At 44.6% G+C, this 24,531-nt stretch overlaps 1 protein-coding gene and 1 non-coding gene across 3 annotated transcripts in view; both read right to left on the reverse strand.

Annotated features, from left to right (window-relative positions):
- The window catches only part of MYO10 (myosin X), a 276,883-nt gene extending 263,959 nt beyond the window's left edge, over positions 1-12,924 (reverse strand). Inside the window, exon 1 of one of the 2 annotated variants that reach the window (XM_025387276.1) lies at positions 12,435-12,924. In XM_025387276.1, coding sequence (XP_025243061.1) covers positions 12,435-12,455 — 21 coding nt within the window. In that variant the 5' untranslated portion in view covers positions 12,456-12,924. The remainder of the gene's footprint in view (positions 1-12,434) is intronic. The other variant, XM_025387279.1, reaches the window with a different exon arrangement.
- A 5,495-nt stretch (positions 12,925-18,419) lies between these two features.
- LOC112627159 lies at positions 18,420-18,526 on the reverse strand. Its single transcript, XR_003120029.1, has one exon. It is a non-coding gene; the product is annotated as a U6 spliceosomal RNA (small nuclear RNA).
- Positions 18,527-24,531: the final 6,005 nt, after the last annotated feature.

Consider the following 24,531-nt stretch of genomic DNA (forward strand, 5'->3'; position numbering starts at 1 on the left):
GACAATGGTATATACATTGTCATAGATGCACTGTATTTTCACCTGGCACTAAACTCTTATTTCAAAGTCCAGAAAGATTTTCCAGGTTAATAAATAAAAAGCCTTAAACACACCCATACCCACACCCACACACACTCCCTAACATCCTGGCCATCTAACGTGTGAACCACCACGACATAATAACTGTTGCCACCTAGGGTTAACTCACAAGGATACTACAATGCGAAGAAATAAAAATCAGAAAAATTGGCAGTGGCTCACGCCTGTAATCCCAGCAGTCTGGGAGGCCGAGGCGGGCGGATCACGAGGTCAGGAGATCGAGACCATCCTGGCTAACACAGTGAAACCCCGTCTCTACTAAAAAATACAAAAAATTAGCCAGGTGCGGTGGCGGGCGCCTGTAGTCCCAGCTAACTGGGAGGCTGAGGCAGAAGAATAGCATGAACCCAGGAGGCGGAGCTTGCAGTGAGCCGAGATGGCACCACTGCACTCCAGCCTGGGCGACAGAGCGAGACTCCGTCTCAAAAAAAAAAAAAAAAGAAATCAGAAAAATTGGCCAAGTGCAATGGCTCGCACTTATAATCCTAGCACTTTAGGAGGCCAAAGGGGAAGAATCCCTTGAGCTCAGGAGTTTGAGACCAGCCTAAGCAAAACAGGGAGACCTCATCTCTACAAAAAATGTAATAATTAGCCAGGCGATGTAGCACAGGCCTGTGGTCCCTGCTACTCAGGAGGCTGAGGTGGAAGGATCGCTGGAGCCAAAGAGATCAAGGCTGTAGGGAACCATGACTGCACCACCGCACTCCAGCCTAGATGACAGAGTGAGACGCCATCTCAAAAAAAATAAAGTAAAAATCCATACAAATAATTCCCCAAATGAGTGTCCACTGGCTCCCCAGGCAATGTACAGCCTAGTCCCTTGAGTGTGCTTTGGCCTTAAATGAACATCAACAACCACACTGGGGGGTGGGGTGGAGCATGTGAATCAACAGCCTTGTTTGCAATGAACAGAAAACACGGCCTTCTCCTGGTTCACAGAAGACCTAAAAATGGAAACGAAAATCTAGTATCATGAGCTAACTTCCTCCACTAATCAATGTATTTCCTTAAGCTTCCGGTAAGGAGTTACAAAATCCCCGGGGTCATAAATACGTCATGACAGGGTATCTCAGCTGTGCCGCTACCAGCTGCACTGACACCTCTCATGAAACTTCCACTGCCAAATAATCCAAATAAAAACCTGCAAACTTTGTGATCCAACATTTCCACTCCCGGGAAATTTTACTCCTCGGGAAATAATCAAATAAGCATGCAACGACTTAGGTACAAAAGCGTTCATGTGCTATTTTCTAGAAACAACTCAAAATATTCATATAATATAATTGATGACATATCCACAGGAAGAATGGGCAGACTACTCTTGAACCCGGATACCCCCGCACATCAAAATGGCCAAAAAAAAAAAAAAAAGGAAACATGAAGACACTCCTCAAATAAAGTACAAATCATGGTCATACTTGGAAAGTGATATTAATTTTGAATTTCTATTGGCGGGAGTTATTTAGTATCAACCATCACTTACTATTAATAATATTAGCAAAAGTTTCCCAAAACCCAAACAGAAATAATTTGGCCATTTAGCTTAACAAATGTTTTGAATAATTTTAGAGAAAACTTTTCCTCAATCAGAGAGAAACTGGATGTGAAACATGCAATAAAAGTTAATAATTCAAGAAAATATTTAAACATCAGAATAAAATAAAACATCTGCATGACTGAGAAGGAAAAGAGTCACATAGACCTAATTCCCAAACATTTCATATAGACCATTTTCTGGCCAATATGCATCACAATATATTCTCTGAAAACACTTTTTTTTTGTTTTTTTTTTTTTGTTTTTTTTTTTGAGATGGAGTCTTACTCTGTTGCCTGGGTTGCCAGGCAACAGAGTAAGTAAGAGTAAGTAGTGCAACCCCTGCTCACTGTAACCTCTGCCTCCTGGGTTCAAGTGATTCTCCTGCCTCAGCCTTCCCAAGTAGCTGGGATTACAGGTGCATGCTACCACATCTGGCTAATTTTTGTATTTTTAGTAGAGATGAGGTTTCACCTTGTTGGCCAGACTGGTCTCGAACTCCTGACCACAAGTGATCCACCCGCCTCGGCATCCCAAAGTGCTGAGGTTACAGGCATGAGCCACCGTGCTCAGCCTCAGTTTTCTTTATAACATACACAGCATTGAAAAGTTATAAAGAACTTCAGAAATACCTGATTTAAGAAATGGTAATAAATCACAATATCAATAATAATGATTTATACAGAATCCTTGGTTATCTCTTATCTAGAAGGCTTGGTGCCAAAAGTGTTTCAGAATTTGGAATATTTGCAATATACCAGTTCAGCATCCCTAATCCAAAAATTGAAACTCCAAAATGCTCCAAAGAGCATTTTCTTTGAGTGTCATTGCGGCACTCAATAGAGTGGCTATGGTTAACATTAATTGATTGTACATTTCGAAATACCTAGAAGAGGATAATTTGAATATCCGTAGCATAAAGATAACAATTTAAGGTAATGCATATCCCAATGACTTTGATGTGATTATATGAATGTATCAAATGATCACATGTACCTGGAAAATATATAAATCTAATATGTATCAATTAACAATAAATATTTTTTTTAAAGTTTCCAATTTGGGAGCATTTCAAATATTGGATTTTCAGATTGTGGATTTTCAATCTGGATAATGAAATTAAAATACTTTGTAGTGCTTCTTAAAATCAATAATCTATCATATGCAATCTCATTCTTTTTTTAATCTAAATATTGCTGTATGAATTTCATTGATAAGGTCAGTAACTACTGTTCTGCCTCAGCAAAGCAGGCCATCTCTAGACTTAGATTAAGAAAAGAACAATCTGGCCAGGTGGGGTGGCTCACACCTGTAATCCCAGAACTTCGGGAGGCCAAGGCTAGTGGATCAATTGAGGTCACAAGCTTGAGATCAGCCTGGCCAACATGATGAAACCCCGTCTCTACTGAAAATACAAAAATTAGCCAGGCATGGTGGCACACACTTGTAATCCCAGCTACTTCGGAGGCTGAGGCAGGAGGATTGCTTGAACTCAGGAGGTGGAGGTTGCAGTGAGCCAAGATTGCGCCACTACACTCCAGCCTGGGCGAAACAGCAAGACTCTGTCCCTGCAAAAAAAAAAAAAAGAATAATCTAAGAACCACAAAGAAAGGTTCTACCACCATAGTATTACTGTCCGTAAAACAAACTATTGTGAAAATCTTGACTATAACCACATAACTAGTGAGTTCGCTAAAATATGGACAAGAAAAATAGATTTATGAAAATATACTATGGAGTATACGTCTTTATTACTCATGAAACATCCACAGCACACCCAGACACAGGCAACTGTAATTAAATTCACTCATGTTTGATATTTTGCTATCAGCAATAAAATCCATAGCTAGAAACATGTTTGTTGATTCTGTCCTAATGACAGATGTATTTGTCCAGGCAGAGTAGAAGTCATTTTATTTACCAGTTTGTAAGCATGATTTATAACTTTTAAATGTTTAGATATGTGATATGGGGCCTGAATTTGTACTCTTGCCTCTGCCCCACAAATGATATTTAAAGCTCTTCTCAATCAACTCTTCAGTGAAAAACGTTACAGCTGTGTTTTATCAGAAACATACATATATGAAGGCATAGAAAAAAAGTCAAAGCCAGGCGCGGTGGCTCAAGCCTGTAATCCCAGCACTTTGGGAGGCCGAGACGGGCGGATCACGAGGTCAGGAGATCGAGACCATCCTGGCTAACACGGTGAAACCCCGTCTCTACTAAAAAATACAAAAAATCTAGCCGGGCGAGGTGGCGGGCGCCTGTAGTCCCAGCTACTGGGGAGGCTGAGGCAGGAGAATGGCAGGAACCCGGGAGGCGGGGCTTGCAGTGAGCTGAGATCCGGCCACTGCACTCCAGCCCGGGTGACAGAGCGAGACTCCATCTCAAAAAAAAAAAAAAAAAAAGTCTCAATGCGTCTACCACAAAACATGAAGAGCCGCACCATGGGAGCTTCTTTGCGTCTTCTGCTTCCCCCCGGGTTCACGCCATTCTCTTGCCTCAGCCTCCTGAGTAGCTGGGACTACAGATGTCCGCCACCATGCCCAGCTAATTTTTTATATTTTTAGTAGAGATGGGGTTTCATCGTGTTAGCCAGCAGAGTCTCGATCTCCTGACCTCGTGATCCACCTGCTTAGGCCTCCCAAAGTGCTAGGATTACAGGTGTGAGCTACTGTGCCCGGCCTGCTCGTCATATTTTCTAAATTATCCTGAATTATCTGGGTGGGCCTTGAATGTAATCACAAGTATCCTTATATATGAAGGAGACATAGCTGGGCATTGTGGCGGGCGCCTGTAGTCCCAGCTACTTGGGAGGCTGAGGCAGGAGAATGGTGTGAACCCGGGAGACGGAGCTTGCAGTGAGCCGAGATTGCGCCACTGCACTCCAGCCTGGACGACAGAGTGAGACTCTGTCTCAAAAAATAAAAATAAAATAAAATAAAATAAAATAACATAAAATAAAAAATAAACACCTCTCAAATCATCTTGTTTTCTAAGAGCTTTATTTTGTTTTAATATTTTTTATATTGTTTTTTGTTTTGTTTTTGTTTTTGTTTTTGTTTGAGATAGTCTTGCTCTGCCGCCCAGGCTGGAGTGCTGTGGCGCGATCTCGACTCACTGAAAATCTCTGCCTCCCGGGTTCAAGTGATTCTCCTGCCTCAGCCTTCCAAGTAGTTGCGATTACAGGCCCGTGTCATCCCGCCCCGCTAATTTTTGTATTTTATTAGAGACAGGGTTTCACTACGTTGGCCAGGCTGGTCTTGAACTCCTGACCTCAGGTGATCCACCTGCCTTGGCCTCCCAAAGTGCTGGGATTCCAGGAATGAGCACACGGCCCTAAGTGCTTTAGCATGTAAACCTTCCTACCATCCTCATGAGGTTTGGACAACCAGTTTTAGAAACCACACTTTAAAACCACACTTTATGGGTCAGGCATGATGGCTCACGCCTGTAATCCCAGCACTTTGGGAGGCTGAGGCGGGCGGATCACAAGGTCAGGAAATAGAGACCATCCTGGCCAACAAGGTGAAATCCCATCTCTACTAAAAATACAAAAAGTTAGCCAGGCGTGGTGGCGGACACCTGTAGTCCCAGCTGCTTGGGAGGCTGAGGCAGGAGAATCACTTGAACCTGGGAGGTGGAGGTTGCAGTGAGCCGAGATCGCGCCACTGCACTCCAGCCTGGGCAACAGAGTGAGACTCCATCTCAAAAAAACAACAAAACACACACACACACACACACACACACACACACACACGCATTTTACAAGGAAACAGAAGTCACTTGGCTTTCCTAAGTAAAAAGCAAACCAAATAAAAATCAGTGGCATATTTAAAAGCTGATGAACATTTTCCTAAGGAGTTTTCAACATTTCTAGGGCATGGACGACTTGCTTTCCCAAACTCCTATGCAGTTTTCCACTTGAAAATCATTTACTAACTGCCCACTTTCAGGGCATTTCATCAGAAAGCCTAGAGAACGATGATGCAGGTTTAAGGCAAAGGACATCAGTAGCACAGAAAAGCGTGGCAGTGAAGAACTCTCTGCAGCTCAGGACACAGCCTGTGTGGGTTCAAATCCTGGCTGTCATTTTCTAGCTGTGTGACACTGAGTCAGTTAACCTCTCTGTGCCTCACTTTCTTCATCTATAGAGCGGGTATAATTATAGAGCCTTTCCCATAGGCTTGTTCAAGGGATTAAATGTGTTACTAAATGTGAAGTGCCAGCAACATGCCTGGCACATAGTAAGTACAGTCGTCCCTATGTATCTGTAGGGAATTGGTTCCAAGACCTTCCCCAGATACCACAATCCATGGGGAAAAGTCTACATGTTCAGTACAGATGCAATATTTTTCTTTAATATTTTCCATCAGAGGTTGGTTGAATCCAGAGATGCAGAACCCACAGATACTGAGTACGAGGCTGACTGTAATCAAGAAACACCAGTCACATTTATTATTGTCTTCAAAGAACTGTAAAATGCTTCATAATCAAGGAAAAAAGTTAGAAGCATCTCGCCTTCCTGCCATAAAATAATCTGAAAATAACCATTACGCAAGGATTGAATCTCAACCATGAGGACCTTTCAATGCCAAGGAAGTGATGAAACTTACTTACAAATAAGATATTTAACCTCTCAAGGCTGTTTACTCATTTGAAAAGGGGAGAGGGTTTGTAAAGGATGTAAAGCCTCTAGCTAACAGCAGTAAATCCCTCCTAACAAGACCAAGACAGAAAGAGAGCCAGGTTCAGAGGAAGGAGAATAGAGGTCACCATGAACTAGACCTGTTAGAGACGGTTTCAACAAGGAGCCAGACAGGTGGGACATCCGATAGGCAGAGAGGCCTGCCCGCACAAAGAATATAGTGGAACTGGGTAACAGATCCTCTGGTGTAGAATCACGTGGGAGAAAAGAATAGAGAGCTACGAGATCAGAAAGCCTTGAAAACCAGACTGAGGAATGTGGACTTAATTTTATAAGCAATAGGAACATGCTTTAGACAGAATTCTGGAAATACAAAATCTGCCAGAAATGTACGGACTGAAAAAGAGAAAACAAATAAATGCAACACGCCGCAGGAAGCTACTTCAGAACAAAAGCTCTAAGGTCGAGATTTCCCTGCACCAGGAGTACTGACATTTCATTCACCAAGGGCCACTTGTTCTTCATTTCAAAATACGGTTACTATGACCAAGGCTTTGTTATTACTCACCTACTATGTGCCAAGTGCTCCGTAAGTCTTCTCTCAAATTTGGCTGATAACCATGCAACTATTATGGCCATTTACAGACCAGAGAGCTCAAGTCCAGGATTCAGAGCACCTGGCTGAGATCCCATCGGAGGGAGCCAAGCGCTGTTGCTAAAATAGGGCACTCTGCACTCAGCCTGGGGGCAGTTAGGCAAGGGGAAATGCTTAATACAGACTTCACCGGAGGCTCATTCTTGAACGTCCCCTGCAAGCTAGTGACATGAAAATGTTACCTATCAGTTACTCTAAATCCAAACTGTTGAAATTCACTAATAATAAGGTACTCCGGCTGGGCGTGGTGGCTCACGCCTGTAATCCCAGCACTTTGAGAAGCCATGGAGGACAGATCACCTGAGGTCAGGAGTTCGAGACCAGCCTGACCAACATGGAGAAACCCTATCTCTATTAAAAATACGAAATTAGGCCGGGCACGGTGGCTCAAGCCTGTAATCCTAGCACTTTGGGAGGCCGAGACAGGCGGATCACGAGGTCAGGAGATCGAGACCATCCTGGCTAACATGGTGAAACCCCGTCTCTACTAAAAATACAAAAAACTAGCCGGGTGTGGTGGCGGGCGCCTGTAGTCCCAGCTACTTGGGAGGCTGAGGCAGGAGAATGGCGAGAACCCAGGAGGCAGAGCTTGCAGTGAGCCGAGATCAGGCCACCGCACTCCAGCCTGGGTGACTGAGCAAGACTCCGTCTCAAAAAAAAAAAAAAAAAAAAGAAAAGAAACAAAAAATACAAAATTAGCCAGGCGTGGTGGCGCATGCCTGTAATCCCAGCAATCCCAGCTACTGGGGAGGCTCAGGCAGGAGAATCACTTGACCCCGGGAGGCAGAGGTTGCAGTGAGCAGAGATCGCTCCATTGCACTCCAGCCTGGGCAACAAGAGCAAAATTCCGTCTCAAAACAATAATAATGATAATAGTAATAATACTAAGATACTCCATGTCCTAGCAATTGCAACAGCAGAACAGCACGTTCAAGGTTGACATCTTCGAAGGTAAGTACACTTAAAGCCAGCTAAACTGGAAAAGCAAACACTGCGCTCTCCCTCCACCACTCTGGTTAAACAGTGAAGGACCTGCCCATGCCAGCTTGTTCCTGGTTTGTGCCTGATTTTGCAGGAACAGCTGGCCATATGATATGGACTGAGGAAGCAGTCCTACTCTGCCCACCCGGGCCAGACAGCTCACTGCTCCTGCTGCAACAACTGTCCTGCTGCAGCTGCTCCCCCTGGCTTTGCTGTCCCCAACATGGCAGGGGCCAAAAAAAATGAGTACTTGACAATAGAAATCTTTTCCAACTACAGAGAAAAGGCAACACACTATATTTCCATTTTGAGAAAAGGGAAAGGGACCCAGCTAATTTTCTGATTATGATTTTATAGTCATCAAAGGGGTTGCCTTCAGGAACTGGTGATACAAGAAGTCCTCAGCAGTTCCCCTTTACACATGGAGAGATGATCGAGGGTGAGGAGAGAAAGCTGCCAAAAATACCAATATCTGTATTTTTCTCTAACAAGAAAAGATGTCAGTAGATTACAAACAAACAAACAAAAAAAATACACTACCAAATGGGGGGAAAATAGGCTTGGGAACTCTACTCACTTAAAAAGCTATTTGAACAACTCCAGATAACCAACCACAACCACAGTCCCTTCCCAAGTAGAAGAGGTTGGTGTTTCCACTTCACATCTTTAGAATGATGTTTGTTCTAATCCAGAGTGAACCAGACTGTAAGAAATAAGTATGTCTGGAATATTTTCCACTAATAATTTCTAACTTATCCATTAAACATTAATACCTGCTTTCTATATTTGTATTTGTATCTTATGTACATTTTACATATTTATTCTGAAAATCAAAGTGTTTGATTAGTCTCACTAATAATCCTCAAATATCTTGTATTTGAACAGATACGCCCCACCTCTGTCTAACAGGGAAACAGAAAGGTCAAGTTCATTTGGTAGTTACTGGCCCCTACTATATTGCAGGCACTGTACTTGGCCCTGAGGACATGAAAACAGTGTCCACTTCAGCACATCAACATAAGTTTGCACAGTAGCCTTGCCACTTTGCTGGTTGACCCTTTTCTGTTTGCTTTTTTATTATTATTGCTTCTGGTTACAGACACATCTAAACTTAGTTTCTGGTTGAAGTAAATTTATCAACTTACTTAGAAATGCTGAAAAAACAAGCTTCCCCAAAGCATACACACAAGCCATAAAATTCTGATGAAGCCCATGAAGAAACAAACTGAGGAATGTGGCATGCTCAGTTTCTCTAATCCTGGAGAACATTTTGAAGTCAGCAGCTGTCAGCTGACAGGCACAAGCTTTGCAAGCTTCCCCCTGGCGGGCAGTAGGATCGATCTATCTTATCTATCTATCTATCTATCTATCTATCTATCCATCCATCCATCCATCCATCCGGCGGGCAGTAGGATCTATCTATCTGTCTATCTATCTATCTATCTATCTATCATCTATCTATCTATCTAATCAATCAATCAATCTAGCAGGCAGTAAGAGTCTATTTTGTGAGACAGGGTTTGTTACTCTGGAGTGCAGTGGCACAATCATGGCTCACTGCAGCCTGGACCTCCTAGGCTCACCTCAGCCTCCAGACTGGCTGGAACTACAGGTACGCACCACCACACCCAGCTAAGTTTTGCAGAGATGAGGTTTCACCATGTTGCCCCAGCTGGTCTTGAACTCCCGGGCTCAAGCAATTCTCCCGCCTCGGCCTCCCAAAGTGCTGGGATTACAGGCATGAGCCACCACACCTAGCCAAATCCTATTTAAAACAGGCAAGTGCAGACAAGGCTGTGCCTGCAACACAAATAGGAATTAATACTGCCAGGTAACTGCTTCACAGGTCTCAGTGGATCTCAACTGGGAGTGATTCTGCTCCCCTGTCATTCAGCAATGTCTGCAGACCTTTCCGGTTGTCACAATGGGGGATAGGGTTAACAACTGGTGAGTAGAGTCCAGGGATGCGTTTAACCTCCTACAACACACAGGACAGCCTCCAGCAAAGAATTACTCAGCAATGGTACCAGGTTTGAGAAACCCTGGTCTAGCTAGAAATAGCAGCTGCGAATCACAGGCAGCTCCCATTTCCTTATTATTTGGCTATTCATACACCAGACTAAATATACAACATCTCATTCAGTACTTTTTCCCCCAATTGTTAGCACTGGCTTTAAACTGTTGTCCAACAAGCAACAAGTCATTTACCCCTAAGCCACAATAGGAAAAGTTAAGCAGAGAACAGGATTCTACTTAGTGATAAGGAGGCCAATTTAGCTGTCCTTGGGAATACATCACTTCCACACTCACTGTTTCTATTCTAACAGGACATTACAGCATTTTCTTCACCGGACAATTTAATAAAAGGATGCTGTGTTACAAGACATGAGAGACAAAAAGGGGAGCTGGGATCTATGTTAGGAATGTGTCTACAATTAATATCTCACTATTTAGCCTCTCTGACCGGCCCTGCTTCCTTCTCTCTCAAAGTGATTAGGTTTAAGGGTGGAAATGTCATGGCTGATTAGAAATTAACATTGTAATACACATACATCACAAGATTGAAAGTATAGCCTTAAATAAGCGAAAATTTCCCAGAAATACCAAAGTCACGAGCAGCAAAGGAAAAAGGCTCTGGATTCGTGAACAAGCTCTTCAAAGCTCGGCAAGGGACTTACTCATATCTTTGGGTTAAGATTCTGTCTACAAAATGAAGAGGAGAGAGTAGAAGATCGCTAATGGCCTACTGCAAAATGATATTGATCACAGAAATAAAATCCAACAACCAGGCGCCTTTATACTGAACTAAGGTATCCAGTGCAAGACGAAGACAGTACTTTGAAAAGTCAAAGTCTCACCGGGTAACACGAGATCAGGACGCTGTAGCGCGTTATCCTGATGTTTCCCCCACTTGCACTAGGGGGCAGAGTCCTCCCCAAGGGGAGTCACGGACCCCCGTGGTGCTCAGACAGACTGCAGGAGGACTGCGATCCCTGCAAACTGAATACAAATTTCTGTATTTTCATCAGATTTTCTAAGGGACCGAGAACACAAAAACAAAAACAACAAAGTTAAGAATCATTGCCCTAGGGGCAGGGCCTCCTTTTTCTTACAGATGCAAGCAATTAAACACCGGAACTCACTGCAGCCCGAGGGTCCTTTACCACTGGACAACGTGCAACTCTTACAGAAAGTTCTGGTGCCTTTTGACAAGCATAAAAATAAAGGTCTATGGACTAGAAAATGCTAGCGTCTCATAATTATATATATTTCACTTTCTTAAAAAAAGGAAAAATATGTATTGATGGATAATTCCTTTCTAGTCTTCCTTCCACAATGAATGTGGGTATCACATCTGAAATACCACTTTTAAAAACAAGATACGACTACTAAACAAGAATGCATTTATCACTTTGGCCAGTATGAATAGCTGTCTGAGAATAGTCAGTGAGCATGCAGAAAGCAGAATGACTTGAAATATTATATCCAATTAAATCAGATAAACCAAGTCGGCTAACACAGAGGCAAGCCCTCATCAATCTGATTTGCTGGAAGACTCCAAGGCGGTTCTGCACTCAAAAAACATGCCCTGGCTTTCAACGAAAATCACATCAGACTCTCTCAACTCAACTAAGTTTACTTTGAGCCACTTCAAACCTCAAACTTAAACAGAATTTATTAAATAAACACAACCAAGAAAGGAAAGGGAGCCAAGAAACCACAGTAACTCTCGATCCCAGAGGGGGGACACAGGGCTCTAAAGTTAAGTTTCAGTGTCCCACCCTCAACGACCCTAAAGAGGGCATCCGTTTCATCTATTTAAATAGCCATTGTTAGCCCTAAACGAATTTTCTTTACATTCGAATTCAAAATCTGCATGGACACTCCACACAAATATATCATCTTTTGATCCCAGGGTCTGGAATTGTCCCAAGCCTTAAAAGAGCACTTCTCGGCGAGCAAAGAACTTCAGTCTCCAAGGTTCGGCAGGCAAGGAAAACAGTGACTGATTAAACCCTTGCCTCTCCTTCTCACACTTCATTAAGCCGTCTCCTCTGGAAGTGTTTGAACCCCTGCACAGGAAGCCCGCACGTTTTGCAAAGGAAATACCAGACCAGACCTTTCTTGGAGAAAGGCAGGTCCCCGCTGAACATTTTATTGGGCTTCCTGCACCCGGGCAGTCGAGCGGGCGGATCGCCCCGCCCGGGCCCTGGCGCGCGCCGCCTCACCTGGCGCGGGGTGTCCCGGGGCGCCCCGAGAGCCAGCCACCCACGCCAACGGAAACGCACCTTCGCTACCTCCCGGAGCAAAGTGCGAGCGCGGGACAGGACGAAACAAAACCTGCCTGGGCTTACTCATCAGAGACTCCGCGGGGGGGACGGGGGGTGTTTTCAGGAGACTCCCAGAAAGTTGCGCCCTCCCGGGCTCAGGGAAAAGTACCCAGGGCGCGCGGCGTGGTGGGCAGTCGCCTCCTTCCCTGGGCTCCGGAGGCCAGGTCGGACTGGGAGCGCACTCACCTCGGTGAAGAAGTTATCCATTGTTCCAGCGCAGTCCCGGATTTACCGAGTGCCGCTCCGGCTCGCGGAAGTCAGCGCCGCCGCGGGTCCGGGGAAACCATGCGTGTCACGGCGCCACTCTTGGAAACGCGCGCCCGCGGGGCTCCCCCGCTGCCATTGCCCCGTCCCTTCTTGTCCTTCTCACCTTTTGTTCGCCCAAACCCAAGTCTCTAACTCGCCCGTCCCGACGGCAGCCTTTGTCTCTTCTTCCTCCAAGTTCCTCACTACTGGGCGCAGCGCTCGCGAGCGGAGAACAGCTGGTGGCACATTCTTCCCCCAAGCGGGGGAGGGCGGCGGGGTGCTGGCGAGCGCGGCCCCCTCCCTCTGCGCTCCGGCCGGGGACCCTCGAGGCGGGCAGGAGGACAGCGGGCCGCAAAGTGAGCCAGAGACGCGATCCCCGCGCGAGCGCTCCGGAGGTGAGCAGTCCCGCGCCGCGGCTCAGCCAGCTCTCGCCCGCGGGACTGCAGCCCGGCGACCTCGCCCCGCCCTCCCGCACCCGGCCCCGCCCTCCCGCACCCGGCCCCGCCCCAGGAGCTTGGCCGTCCGCCAACCCCGCCCGCGCTTCCACACCGTCTGGCCCCGCCCGGGCGGAGCGCCCCGCCCCATTACCACCCAGGCCCCGCCCACTCTGCGCCCCAAGCAGCCGCAGGCTCTGTAGCGGACTCCGGAGGGGGTCGCGTGTTTCTCCAGGTCTCCCCATCTCGGCGTGGGCGGGGGATTTGACTCTTCCCTCTGCAGAGAGAGACTAAATAATCACTTAGAGGGGAGGGGGAGAAGGAACTAGGGGCTTCTTTTGTGCCTTTGATGTTTAGCAGACCCTGGAACCGGCTCAACACGAATCTCATTAATGCAGCCCGGCAGACGAGCGATCTCAAGGAAGCGCGGTCAGCGGAGCTGCCCGGGCTGCGGGGCCAGATCAAAGGGGAAGACGGAGGCTAATCAGAATTTCTGGAAGTTGCATTCCCGTGTTGAGTTTCTCTCCTGCAGTCGGGTTTGCATAAGACGTTTGCCTAACAGCGGGGAAATGCAGTTTTGAAACTGGAAGGGGACGTGGCCAATATCACCTTTAAAAATGTGACCCTTTTCCTAAACCTCAAGGAAGCAGAGATGGCAGATGGCACTGAGATGGATGAATGATCAAACCCACCTGGTACTGAGTCCCGTTTCCTCTAGGGCAGTTCTTTTAACTTTATGCTGTGCGAGGGTCACCTGGGGACCTTGTTAGAACGCAGGCTGGAACAATCTGCTTTTCTAACAGGCTTCCAGGTGCCCATCAGATGCTATCTGGTCCTGTGCTGAACGAAGGCTTGTCTGTAACAAGTAGAGAAATTAAGAGTAAACTTTTGTAGCAATGTAATAATACCACGACATCCAAGCACATGATCAGTGGACTCTTTGAACCGAGTATAAACCAGTTTGGGTGTTGTCAAACTCACGTGGTGAGTCACACCTGGCGCCGCAGTGTATTGGTACCTGGCGGACTGGGAACAAAAATGGCTGGTTCTTCAGTACAAAAGAGTTGAGATGCTCTCTCCAGGGAATTTGCCAACTGCTACTCAACCTTTAAAACTCAGCTCACAAAGTCACATCTTCCAGGGGAAGGAACCCTTCCCAAAGATGCTACTCCACTCACCCCACCCAAGCTCCCCCTAAGCACTGGGCTAGATGCCCACTCTAGGATTCATTCCTAAGACAGTTGGGGAACCTATATAATGTTATAAGGGTCTTTCTCTTGGTGTCCTTCTTATACACAGTTGGGAGAATAGTGGCTCCTTGCGGGAAGGACTGTGCTTTAAAATGAGTATCCCCAGGCTGTCTTACAGCATGAATGAATGAATGAATGAATGAAACATCCTTCTGTAATCCTTATGGGGAAAGTCAAGCATGTTTGTAACTTATGCCAGTCCAGTTCTTCACCGTCAATATCATTGCTCCCACCTCACTTCCCTTTAGATAGAGTCAAGGTGTAAATTAGTTAATATTGTGCAATGTTGTTCTGTTTCACAGGTTTACACGCTTCAGGCTCTGAGCCATTAAAGCTTGTGTCCAAGGTGACAAGGAAAGTGAAGATGGAGTCAGGAGAAATACCAACAATCCCAGGCACCAATCAAAGTGCTTAGTCGAATAGGTCCTGCAACCACTGGTGTTCAGATACTGGAGCAGAACAATTACAGTCATTATGGTATTAATCTGCACACAACATCTCTGCCAGAGAAATCACCAGGGAGATTGTTGAAGTGAGAGTGTGGGTGTGACTTTGTTCCCAGCATCAGCCCAGCCACTGATACGTTAGGCAACCTTGCCATGTCATTTCAGGAGTCACTTTCCATATCGGCTCGTCAGTTATAGCAAATGTACCACACTAATGCAACATGTTAATAATAGGGACAAGTGAGGGTGAGGGGCTAGGAGTCTATGAACACTCTCGGTAGTTTTTGCCCAATTTGTATGCAAGCCTAAAACTTTTTTTTTTAAAGTCTACTAATTTTTTAAAAGTGATTTTCCTGACAATTAAGAAGATATTGTTAATAATTGGCCCCCAATTTGACTCACAAAGAATCGTGAGCCAGATCCAATATGTAAAGTTTAGATTTTACTGAATCATTTTATTTCTTCAAAAAGCTTACATCATAAGTTAACAGGGTAAAAAAGTTTTTTTTAAAAAAACTTACATCAATGTTTTATAAATGTTGACCCCTAGATCACCTTATCAGTTGCTAAAAAAAAAAAAAAAAAAAAAAACTGACTCCTAATCTCTGTGGCAAATTGATTACCTAAGAATTTGCATTTTTTATTTCTTTACCTGTGGATTATATTGAAAGAATTTGCACCCAGATAACCAGTTCAGAGTTTGCAAATCGCCACTTTAGGTTATCAGAATTCATCAGCTTTTCTGTATATCCCCATATTCTCAAAAAGGAGTAAGATAAGCTGTGGCAGCAAGACTCTTACTTGCTGAACAGCAAAATGCATGTTCTAAATAAGATATCTAACCCTCAAGTATTTGGGTTGAATCAGTTGTTAAAAAGCAGCATGTTAAATTTATAAGGGCTTTGACGGGATTGGACAGAGACTGGGAAGCGTTTTAAATCAATAGATTTCTAAGAATATCCACTCTTGTTACCATTTCTTAAAATTTAAGTGCTTCCTCTGAGAGAGTTGTGCTAACCACTGGACAAAGCAGTTTAGGCTAAAACGATTAAACCCTGCCCTCTGAGAAGTGACAGAGGCACAAGCATGGTAATAATAGGAGGATGAGTGCGTTTCTGTGAGGCAAAGGTCCGTCTCAACTGTCCTACCTGTCTTCCAGACTGACACAGTATGACATTTTCAAAATAAAACACCCCAAAAGCTCAAGTTAAATTATCTTATTTAGTGGCATACATTAATCCACAGTCAACAAAATTTTAATACTGATTGGATCATTTCCCCAGTGAAAGGGAGAGTTGCATATGTATATTTGTGAGTTAAGTAGTAACAATCTTCTGTTTTTGTTCTCTACCAACAGTTTGTTTTTAGTTGAAACGGGTTGTCTAATTTCCTTTGTGAATTCAAATTGAGTTCCTTTTGTTGTTGCTGCTGCTGCCATTCCTTGTCTTGATGTGTCTTGGGGTGTAGAGTCTTTTCCATTATCTTTTTTTTCTAAATTATTATTAAATACTCACCCCTTAATTGCGCCTGTTAGGATAATGGCTTAATTACTAGTTTCAGAAAGGGAAAGTTCTCAAAGTTTCTTTCACACAAATTAGAAGTTAATAACTGACAATTCTAAAGTCCTTTCATGCTTAACTAAACGGCAGTCCATGCTTTGGGCTCACCCTCTTGGATGTTTAAAACATCAAATGTTTTTGTCTTCTCGGACAAACAAAAGGGAATTTTTTTTAATGTGCTTTAAATTTTTACACAAGTGCTTCTTTTATTTCTCATAACTTAGAATTCAGAAATCCTCAAGAGAATTTTTTTTTTTTCCTGCTGAAATTGAAAACAACTGTAGGTGGTTTCAACAGAACACATTTTGGGGAAAATACCTGAAATGTTTCACATTGTAATAGAATTAAGAACAGAAGAATAAACATAGAACTGAAATGGGGATAAGACACTGGAAGAACTCATTTCTGCCAGCAGTCGTATTTCTCTACAAGATGAGCTAGGGCCAGGATGTCATTCACCTCATCAGAGAGCCTGTGATGGACAGTTAATTCTAACTAAATCCCCATCACTTCAAACTACAGCAAGAATGCCTCCTACAGGTGATATCCTACAAAAATCATGGAGTGTTAGTTTCACAAATTAATCAGTTTTCATGTTTGGGGCTGGTCCCGTTGCGTATAATAAAGATAAAAGTACAAAAATCCCTGAAACCCTGAAAAGCTCCCTAATGATTAAGCCCACTTGGAGCTGTGTTTGACATCTCGCTTTCTCTCTGGATGTTTTTGTGCTTTTATGACCCTCTCTCTTCCATTACTCCAGGGTGGTTCAGAGACTGACCGTAAAGTTTATCATCTCTCTACCATTATTGTTAATCGCAACATGTTTGCCACTTCCAAACCTTGTGTCCTCCCTTATTCCTCTTGCTTGCATCTTCAGCCTTTCCCGCTCAGTATCCAAGCCAATAAACATGATTGTGTTGGCTCTGTTTGAAAACAGCTGCTCGTTAACCCAATTGCTCTCTGAACTATTGGACCATCTCTCTTCAAATGCCCAACTTTTCGCTACTGTACTTCATCCTCCAAGCAATCAACCCTTAAACCCCTCATGATCTGATTTTTGTCCCCCACCCTACTCTTTTGAAAGTCACTGTAACCTCAGATCATCAAATTCAACAGCCTGTTCTCCAATTTCACTCTCCTTGACATCCCCTCTTTAAAAATTCTCTAACTTCTTAGCTTCAGGGCAAGCTTCATAGGTGTGCAACCCATATAGTTAACTGCACAGAGCCCTAAGCTCCTCAGGCATGGTTTAACATTCTGTTGTTCCTATCTTCAAATTATTTTATGTATTTATTTACTTATTTTTTTGTTAGGCATCAGATGACAGCAAATACAACTTTTTCTTAATAGGATGAATGAAGAACTAGTATTTGATAGCACAACAGGGTGACTATAGCAACAATAATTTATTGCATATTTTTAAATAACTGAAAGGGTGGAATTATAATGTCCATAACACAAAGAAAAGATAAATCCTTGAGGCGATGAATACCCTGATCACAATTACAAATAATGCAATTATTACATATTGTATGCCTGTATCCACACATTACATGTACCCCCTAAATATATGCATTATGTACTGATAATAATTAAAAATGAAAATAATTGCCGGGCATGGTAGCTCATGCCTATAATCCCAGCACTTTGGGAGGCCGAGGCGGGCGGATCACAAGGTAGGAAAATCGAGACCATCCTGACTAACACAATTAAACCCCATCTCTATTAAAAATGCAAAAAATTAGCGCCTGTAGTCCCAGCTACTCGAGGCGCTGAGGCAGGAGAATGGCGTGAACCCGGGAGGCAGAGCTTGCAGTGAGCCAAGTTTGCGCCACTGCACTCTAGCCTGGGTGACAGAGCGAGATTCAGTCTCAAAAATAAGTAAATACATACCCACATTATTTTATTTTATTTTCTTGAGACCAAGTTTCACTCCTGTCGCCCAAGCTGGAGTGCAATGGCATGATCTCCACTCACTGCAGCCTCTGCCTCCTGGGTTCAAGTGATTCTCCTGCCTCAGACTCCTGAGTAGCTGGAACTACAGGCGCCTGCCACCACACCCAGTTAATTATTTGTATTTTTAGTAGAGACAGGGTTTCACCATGTTAGCCAGGCTGATCTCAAATTCCTGACCTCGGGTGATCCACCTGCCTCGGCCTCCCAAAGTGCTGGGATTACAGGCATGAGCCACCGTGACTGGCCTGAAAAGTTTTCAATATGTATATTTACATTATTTAAAAATATAAAACACTTCATGAATTTGTGTGTCATCCTTGAGCAGGGGCCATGCTCATCTTCTCTGTCTTGCTTTAATTTTAGTATATATGCTGCCAAAGTGAGCACAAAAGAATTTTTATTTTAGAGACAGAGGGTACAGTGGCACAATCATAGCTGACTGCAACCTTGAACTCCTGGCCTCAAGAAATCCTCCCACCTTGGCCTCCCAAAACACTGGGATTACAGGTGTGGAGCCACTGCAATGGCCATTAATTTTTTTTTTTTTTTTTAAATGAGACTCAGTCTCACTCTGTCACCCAGGCAGGAATGCAGTGGCATGATCTCCGCTTACTGCAACCACCTCCACCCCCTGGGTTCAAGCAATTCTTATGCCTCAGCCTCCCAAGTAGCTAGGATTACAGGCACGTGCCACTATACCCAGCTAATTTCTGTATTTTTACTAGAGATGAGGTTTTACCATGTTGGCCGGGCTGCTCTTGAACTCCTGACCTCAAGTGATCCACTCGCCTCGGCCTCCCAAAGTGCTGGGATTACAGGCATGAGCCACCACACCCAGCCTAATATATATATATATTTTGTTTTGTTTTGTTTTGTTTTGAGACGGAGCCTTGCTCTGTCGCCCAGGCTAGAGTGCAATGGTGTGATCTTGGCTCATTGCACCCTCCGCCTCCTGGGTTCAAGTGACTCTCCTGCCTCAGTCTCCCGAGTAGCTGGGACGACAGGCACATGCCACAACGCCCGGCTAATTTTTTGTATTTTTAATAGAGACGGGGTTTTTGTTAATAAGGATTGTCTCGATCTCCTGACCTCATGAGCTGCCCACCTCAACCTCCCAAAGTGCTGAGATTACAGGCTTGCGTCACCGCGCCTGGCATTTTTTTTTTTTTTTTCGAGACGGAGTCTGGTTCTGTGGCCCAGGCTGGAGTGCAGTGGCAGAGTCTTGGCTCACTGCAAGCTCCGCCTCCCGGGTTCACGCCATTCTCCTGCCTCAGCCTCCCGAGTAGCTGGGACTACAGGCGCCCGCCATCATGTCCGGCTAATTTTTTCTATTTTTAGTAGAGTCGGGGTTTCACCGTGTTAGCCAGGATGATCTCGATCTCCTGACCTTGTGATCCGCCCGCCTCGGCCTCCCAAAGTGCTGGGATTACAGGTGTGAGCCGCTGCGCCCAGCCGGGTTTTTTTTTTTTTTTTTCCCAGACAGAATTTTACTCGTTGCCCAGGCTGAAGTGCAAGGGTGCGCAATCTCGGCTCACTGCAACCTCCCCAGTTCAAACAGTTCTCCTGCCTCAGCCTCCCCAGTAGCTGGGATTACAGGCGCCCGCCACCACGCCAGGCTAATTTTTTGTATTTTTAGTAGAGATGGGTTTACACCATGTTGCCCAGGCTGGTCTCCAACTCCTAACCTCAGGTGATTCCCCTGCCTCAGCCTCCCAAAATGCTGGGATTACAGGCATGAGCCACTATGCCCAGCCAATATTCTTAATAGTTGTTGAACAAAGGGCTCTGCCTTTTCATTTTGCACAGGGTGCCACAAATCATGAAGCTGGTTCTTTTTAGCTTTTGTGACCTTGCATTTGTTTGGCTCTCCCATCTCTTTGACCACTTTCTCCCCCTTGCAGGCTCCTCTTCTCCTTCTCCCTCCGAAGTATGATGGATTCCGAGCACGTGTTCTTCCCCCCCATTCTTATGTTCTCACCATTAATTCTCTGTACTTCACCTGCCATATCTTCTTAAATGATCCCCAAATCTATAACTCAAGCTGTAAGAAGTCCCAGCCACAGGCCAGGCACAGTGGCTCATCCCTGTAATCCTAGCACTTTGGGAGACTGAGGCAGGTGGATTGCTTGAGCTTAGCAGTTTGAGACTAGCTTGGGCAACAAAGAAAAACGCCATCTCTACAACAACAACAGCAACAACAAAATTAGCTAGGTGTGGTGGCACATGCCTGTTAGTCCCAGCTGCTTGGGAGGATCACTTGAGCCTGGGAGTTGGAGGTTGCAGTAAGTGGAGATAGCACCACTGCATTCTAGCCTGGGCCACAGAGCCAGACCCTGTCTCAAAAAAAAAAAAAAAAGAAAAAGAAAAAGAAAAGAAGAAGAACAAGAAGAAGAAATCCCAACTACATTTCCAACCCTTTGTTGAATTTTTCCTAGTGAGGTTCTTCTCACACTTCAAAACCTTCTTCACTCTCCCATCAGCTTCTATCAACTTCCCTGTATTTATTAATGGAATAGTCGTAATTCAGTCACCGTAATGAGAGGGTATCTGTCTTTCAGAGCTGCCATAAATATTTTGATGATCTTATACACAGGCAAGTCTATCCCCATCAAAGCCTTCCTTGCTGTATATATGTGACTTCGGTTTTATTGATCAATACCCTCATTCATGGGTTTAATCTAGAAAACAAACTATGAGGAGACCAGGGAGACTCAGAGCATCAGTTTCAGTGGCTCAGGTCATGGCAGAGGTATGTTCTCATAGTTTTTAAAATCAAATTATGTACATCTCCAGGGATCCCACCCACCCAAAGGGAAGCAATACAAAACAAAACAAAAATAATATGCACTGAAGAGCGATACAAAACAAGAGGCTGGCCATCCAAGAAAGTTGGGACTAAGATTCATGGGGTTCATCACAGGGCCAATTTTATGCAAACTCTTGTTAGTGAGGCTTTGTTTTCCCCACTGAAAATTGCCTGAAATCACCACTATTAATTTTGCTTCTGGAATGCGTTGAGAATATTTTTGGATTTTTTATTTCCAGAGCTTCCATCAAATGCAAGTGTGTGCTGCTGAAGTATTAGGAAAAATCGGTTAAGTGCACAGAGTTGTTTATATAAGAATATCCAGGATAAAATTGTTTAGAAAAGTTAAAAACCTGGCTGAGCGCGGTAGCTCACGCCTGTCATCCCAGCACTTTGGGAGGCCAGGACAGGCAGATCACCTGAGGGTCAGAAGTTGGAGACCAGCCTAGCCAACATGGTAAAACCCCGTCTCTACTAAAAATACCAAAAAAATTTGCTGGGCCTGGTGGCGCGTGCCAGTAATCCCAGCTACCCGAGAGGCTGGGGCAGGAGAATTGCTTGAACCCAGGAGGCAGAGGTTACAGTGAGCCGAGATCGCGCCTTTGCACTCCGGCTTGGGTGACGAGTGAAATTCTGTCTCAAAAAAAAGAAAGAAAGAAAAAAGAAAAGTTAAAAACCTGGACACAACCTAAAAGCCTCTCAGAAGGAGATTGGTTAAGCAAACTATGGTAAATGTGCATAGTGACATACTCTTTGTGTTAGTTGTCTGTTTTTGCATAACAAGCCACCTAAAACTAAGTGGCTGAAGACAATGACTTGTTATTTCTTACAATTCTGTGGCTTGATGGGGCTTGACCTCTGTGCTGTTATCTGGGCTCTCTCGGTGACTTCTGTCAGTTAGCTGCTTGGCTGTGTCTTGTGATCTAGGATGGCCTCTCACACAGGCACAGGAGCTCACGGGGATGCTTGGATAGCTGGTTCACTCTCTCCACGTGGCCTTTCTTTACACCACGACAGTCTCAGGAGTGCATTAGGGTGACAGCAAAAGCTGCAAGACCTTTCGAGAACTTGTGCAGTTGCTTCTGCCATATTTAATTGGTCAAAACCTGACATAAAGCCAGCCCAGACCCCAGATCTCAGACCCCAGACTCTTTTTTCTTTTTCTTTTTTTTTTGAGACAGGTTCTCACCCTGTCACCCAGGCTGGAGTACAGTGGCCTTCCGGGTTCAAGCGATTCTCCTGCCTTAGTCCACCATGCTTGGCTAATTTTTCTTTTTTTTTTTTTTTCTTTTTTGTATTTTTAGTAAAGACAGTGTTGCACCGTGTTGGCCAGGATGGTCTCGAACTCCTGACTCAAGCAATCTGCCTGCTTTGGCCTTCCAAAGTGCTGTGATTTCAGGCGTGAGCCACGGTGCTTGGCCCAGATCCCAGACTCTCTTGATGGAAGGAATTGCAAGGAATCTGTGGCTACTGAGGGGAGAGGGAAGGGTAAAATTCACATAACTCCAAATTTACCATTCTCAAGTGTACCATTCAGTGGCATTTGGTACATTCACAGTGTTGTACAAGCATCACCACTCTCTAGTTCTAGAATATTTTCATCCTTCCAAGAGTAAACCAATGCTTGTTACTTCTCTGATTCCTGTCAACCCCTAGCCTCCATTAACCACTCATTTGCTTTCTGTCTTTGTGGATTTGCCTATTCTGGATATTTCATGTGAATGGAATCATGCAATAGGTGACCTTTTAAACTGGCTTCTTTCGTTCAGTATAGTGTTTGCAAGGTTCATCCATGTTGTAACTTCATTCCTTTTTATTGCCTGAGTAATATTCCATTATATCAAGCTTGTCCAACCTGTGACCCAAGATGACTTTGAATACCACCCAACAAAAATTTGTAAACTTTCCTAAAACATTATGAGATTTTTTTTTGCAATTTTTTTTTAACTCATCAGCTATATCGTTAGTGTATTTTATGTGTGACCCTAGACAATTTTTCTTCCAGTGCAGCCCAAGGAAGCCAAAAGATTGGATACCCTTGCATTATATGAATATAACTCATTTTTAAAATCCATTCGTCAGTTGATGGACATTTGGGTTGTTTTCCCTTTGGGGCTACTGTCAATAGTGCTATTATGAACATTCATGTACCTGTTTTCAATTATTTGGGGAACATACTTAGAGGTGGAATTACTGAATTACATGGTAATTCTATGTTTAACTTTTTGAAGAACTGCCGGACTGTTTTCCATTGTGGCCTTTTTTTTTTTTTTTTTTTTTTTTTTTTTCCTGAGACGGCGTCTCGCTCTGTCATCCAGGCTGGAGTGCAGTGGCCAGATCTCAGCTCACTGCAAGCTCTGCCTCCCAGGTTTATGCCATTCTCCTGCCTCAGCCTCCCGAGTAGCTGGGACTACAGGTGCCCGCCCCCTCGCCCAGCTAGTTTTTTGTATTTTTTAGTAGAGACGGGGTTTCACTTTGTTAGCCAGGATGGTCTCGATCTCCTGACCTCGTGATCCACCCGTCTTGGCCTCCCAAAGTGCAGGGATTACAGGCTTGAGCCACCATGCCCGGCCTCAAGACTGTTTTTCACTCTGATGGCAGAGTTGAGTAGTTGCAACAGAGACCATATGGCCTTCAAAGTCTAACAAGTATTTATTGTCTCTTCATTTAAGAAGAGGTGTGCTGATCCCCGGTTACTTGTTTGTAGTGTTTTCATGTGACATGGTTTGAACCTGTATCTCCACCCAAATCTTATGTCAAATTGTAATCTCCAGTGTTGGAGGTGGGGCCTGGTGGGGTGATTGGATCATAGGGGCAGATTTTCCCCTGGTACTGTGTTGAGATAGTGAGTGAGGTCTTGTGATATCAGGTTGTTTAAAAGTGTGTGACAAAGGCTGAGCATGGTGGCTCACTCTTGTAATCCCAGCACTTTGGGAGGCCGAGGTGGGTGGATCACGAGGTCAAGACTTCCAGACCAGTCTGGCCAACACAGTGAAACCCCGTCTCTACTAAAAATACAAAAATTAGGTTGGTGTGGTGGCAGGTGCCTGTAATCCCAGCTACTCAGGAGGCTGAGGCAGGAGAATCGCTTGAACCCGGGTGGCGGAGGTTGGAGTGAGCCGAGATCACGCCACTGCACTCCAGCCTGGGTGACATAGCTAGACTCCATCTCGGGCAGTAGACGGGGAAGTGTATGGCACAGGCCAGGTGCAGTGGCTCATGCCTGCAATCCCAGCACTTTGGGATGCGAGGCAAGCCGATCACTTGAGGTCAGGAGTTCAAAACTAACCTGGCCAACATGGTGAAACTTCACGTCTACTAAAAATACAAAAATTAACCAGATGCGGTGGCACATGCCTGTAATTCCCAGCTACTCAGGAGGCTGAGGCAGGAGAATTGCTTGAAACCGGGAGGCAGAGGTTTCAGTGAGCCAAGATCGCACCTACTGCACTCCAGCCTGGGCAAGAGAGTGAGACTCTGTCTCAAAAAAAAAAAAAAAAAAGAAAAGTGTGTGCCATGTCATGTACCCCGTCCACCTTGGTCCTGCTCCTGCCATGTAAGACACCTGCTCCTGCTTTGCCTTCCT

Source organism: Theropithecus gelada, chromosome 6 (assembly GCF_003255815.1).
Source record: "Theropithecus gelada isolate Dixy chromosome 6, Tgel_1.0, whole genome shotgun sequence".
Lineage (NCBI taxonomy): Eukaryota > Metazoa > Chordata > Mammalia > Primates > Cercopithecidae > Theropithecus > Theropithecus gelada.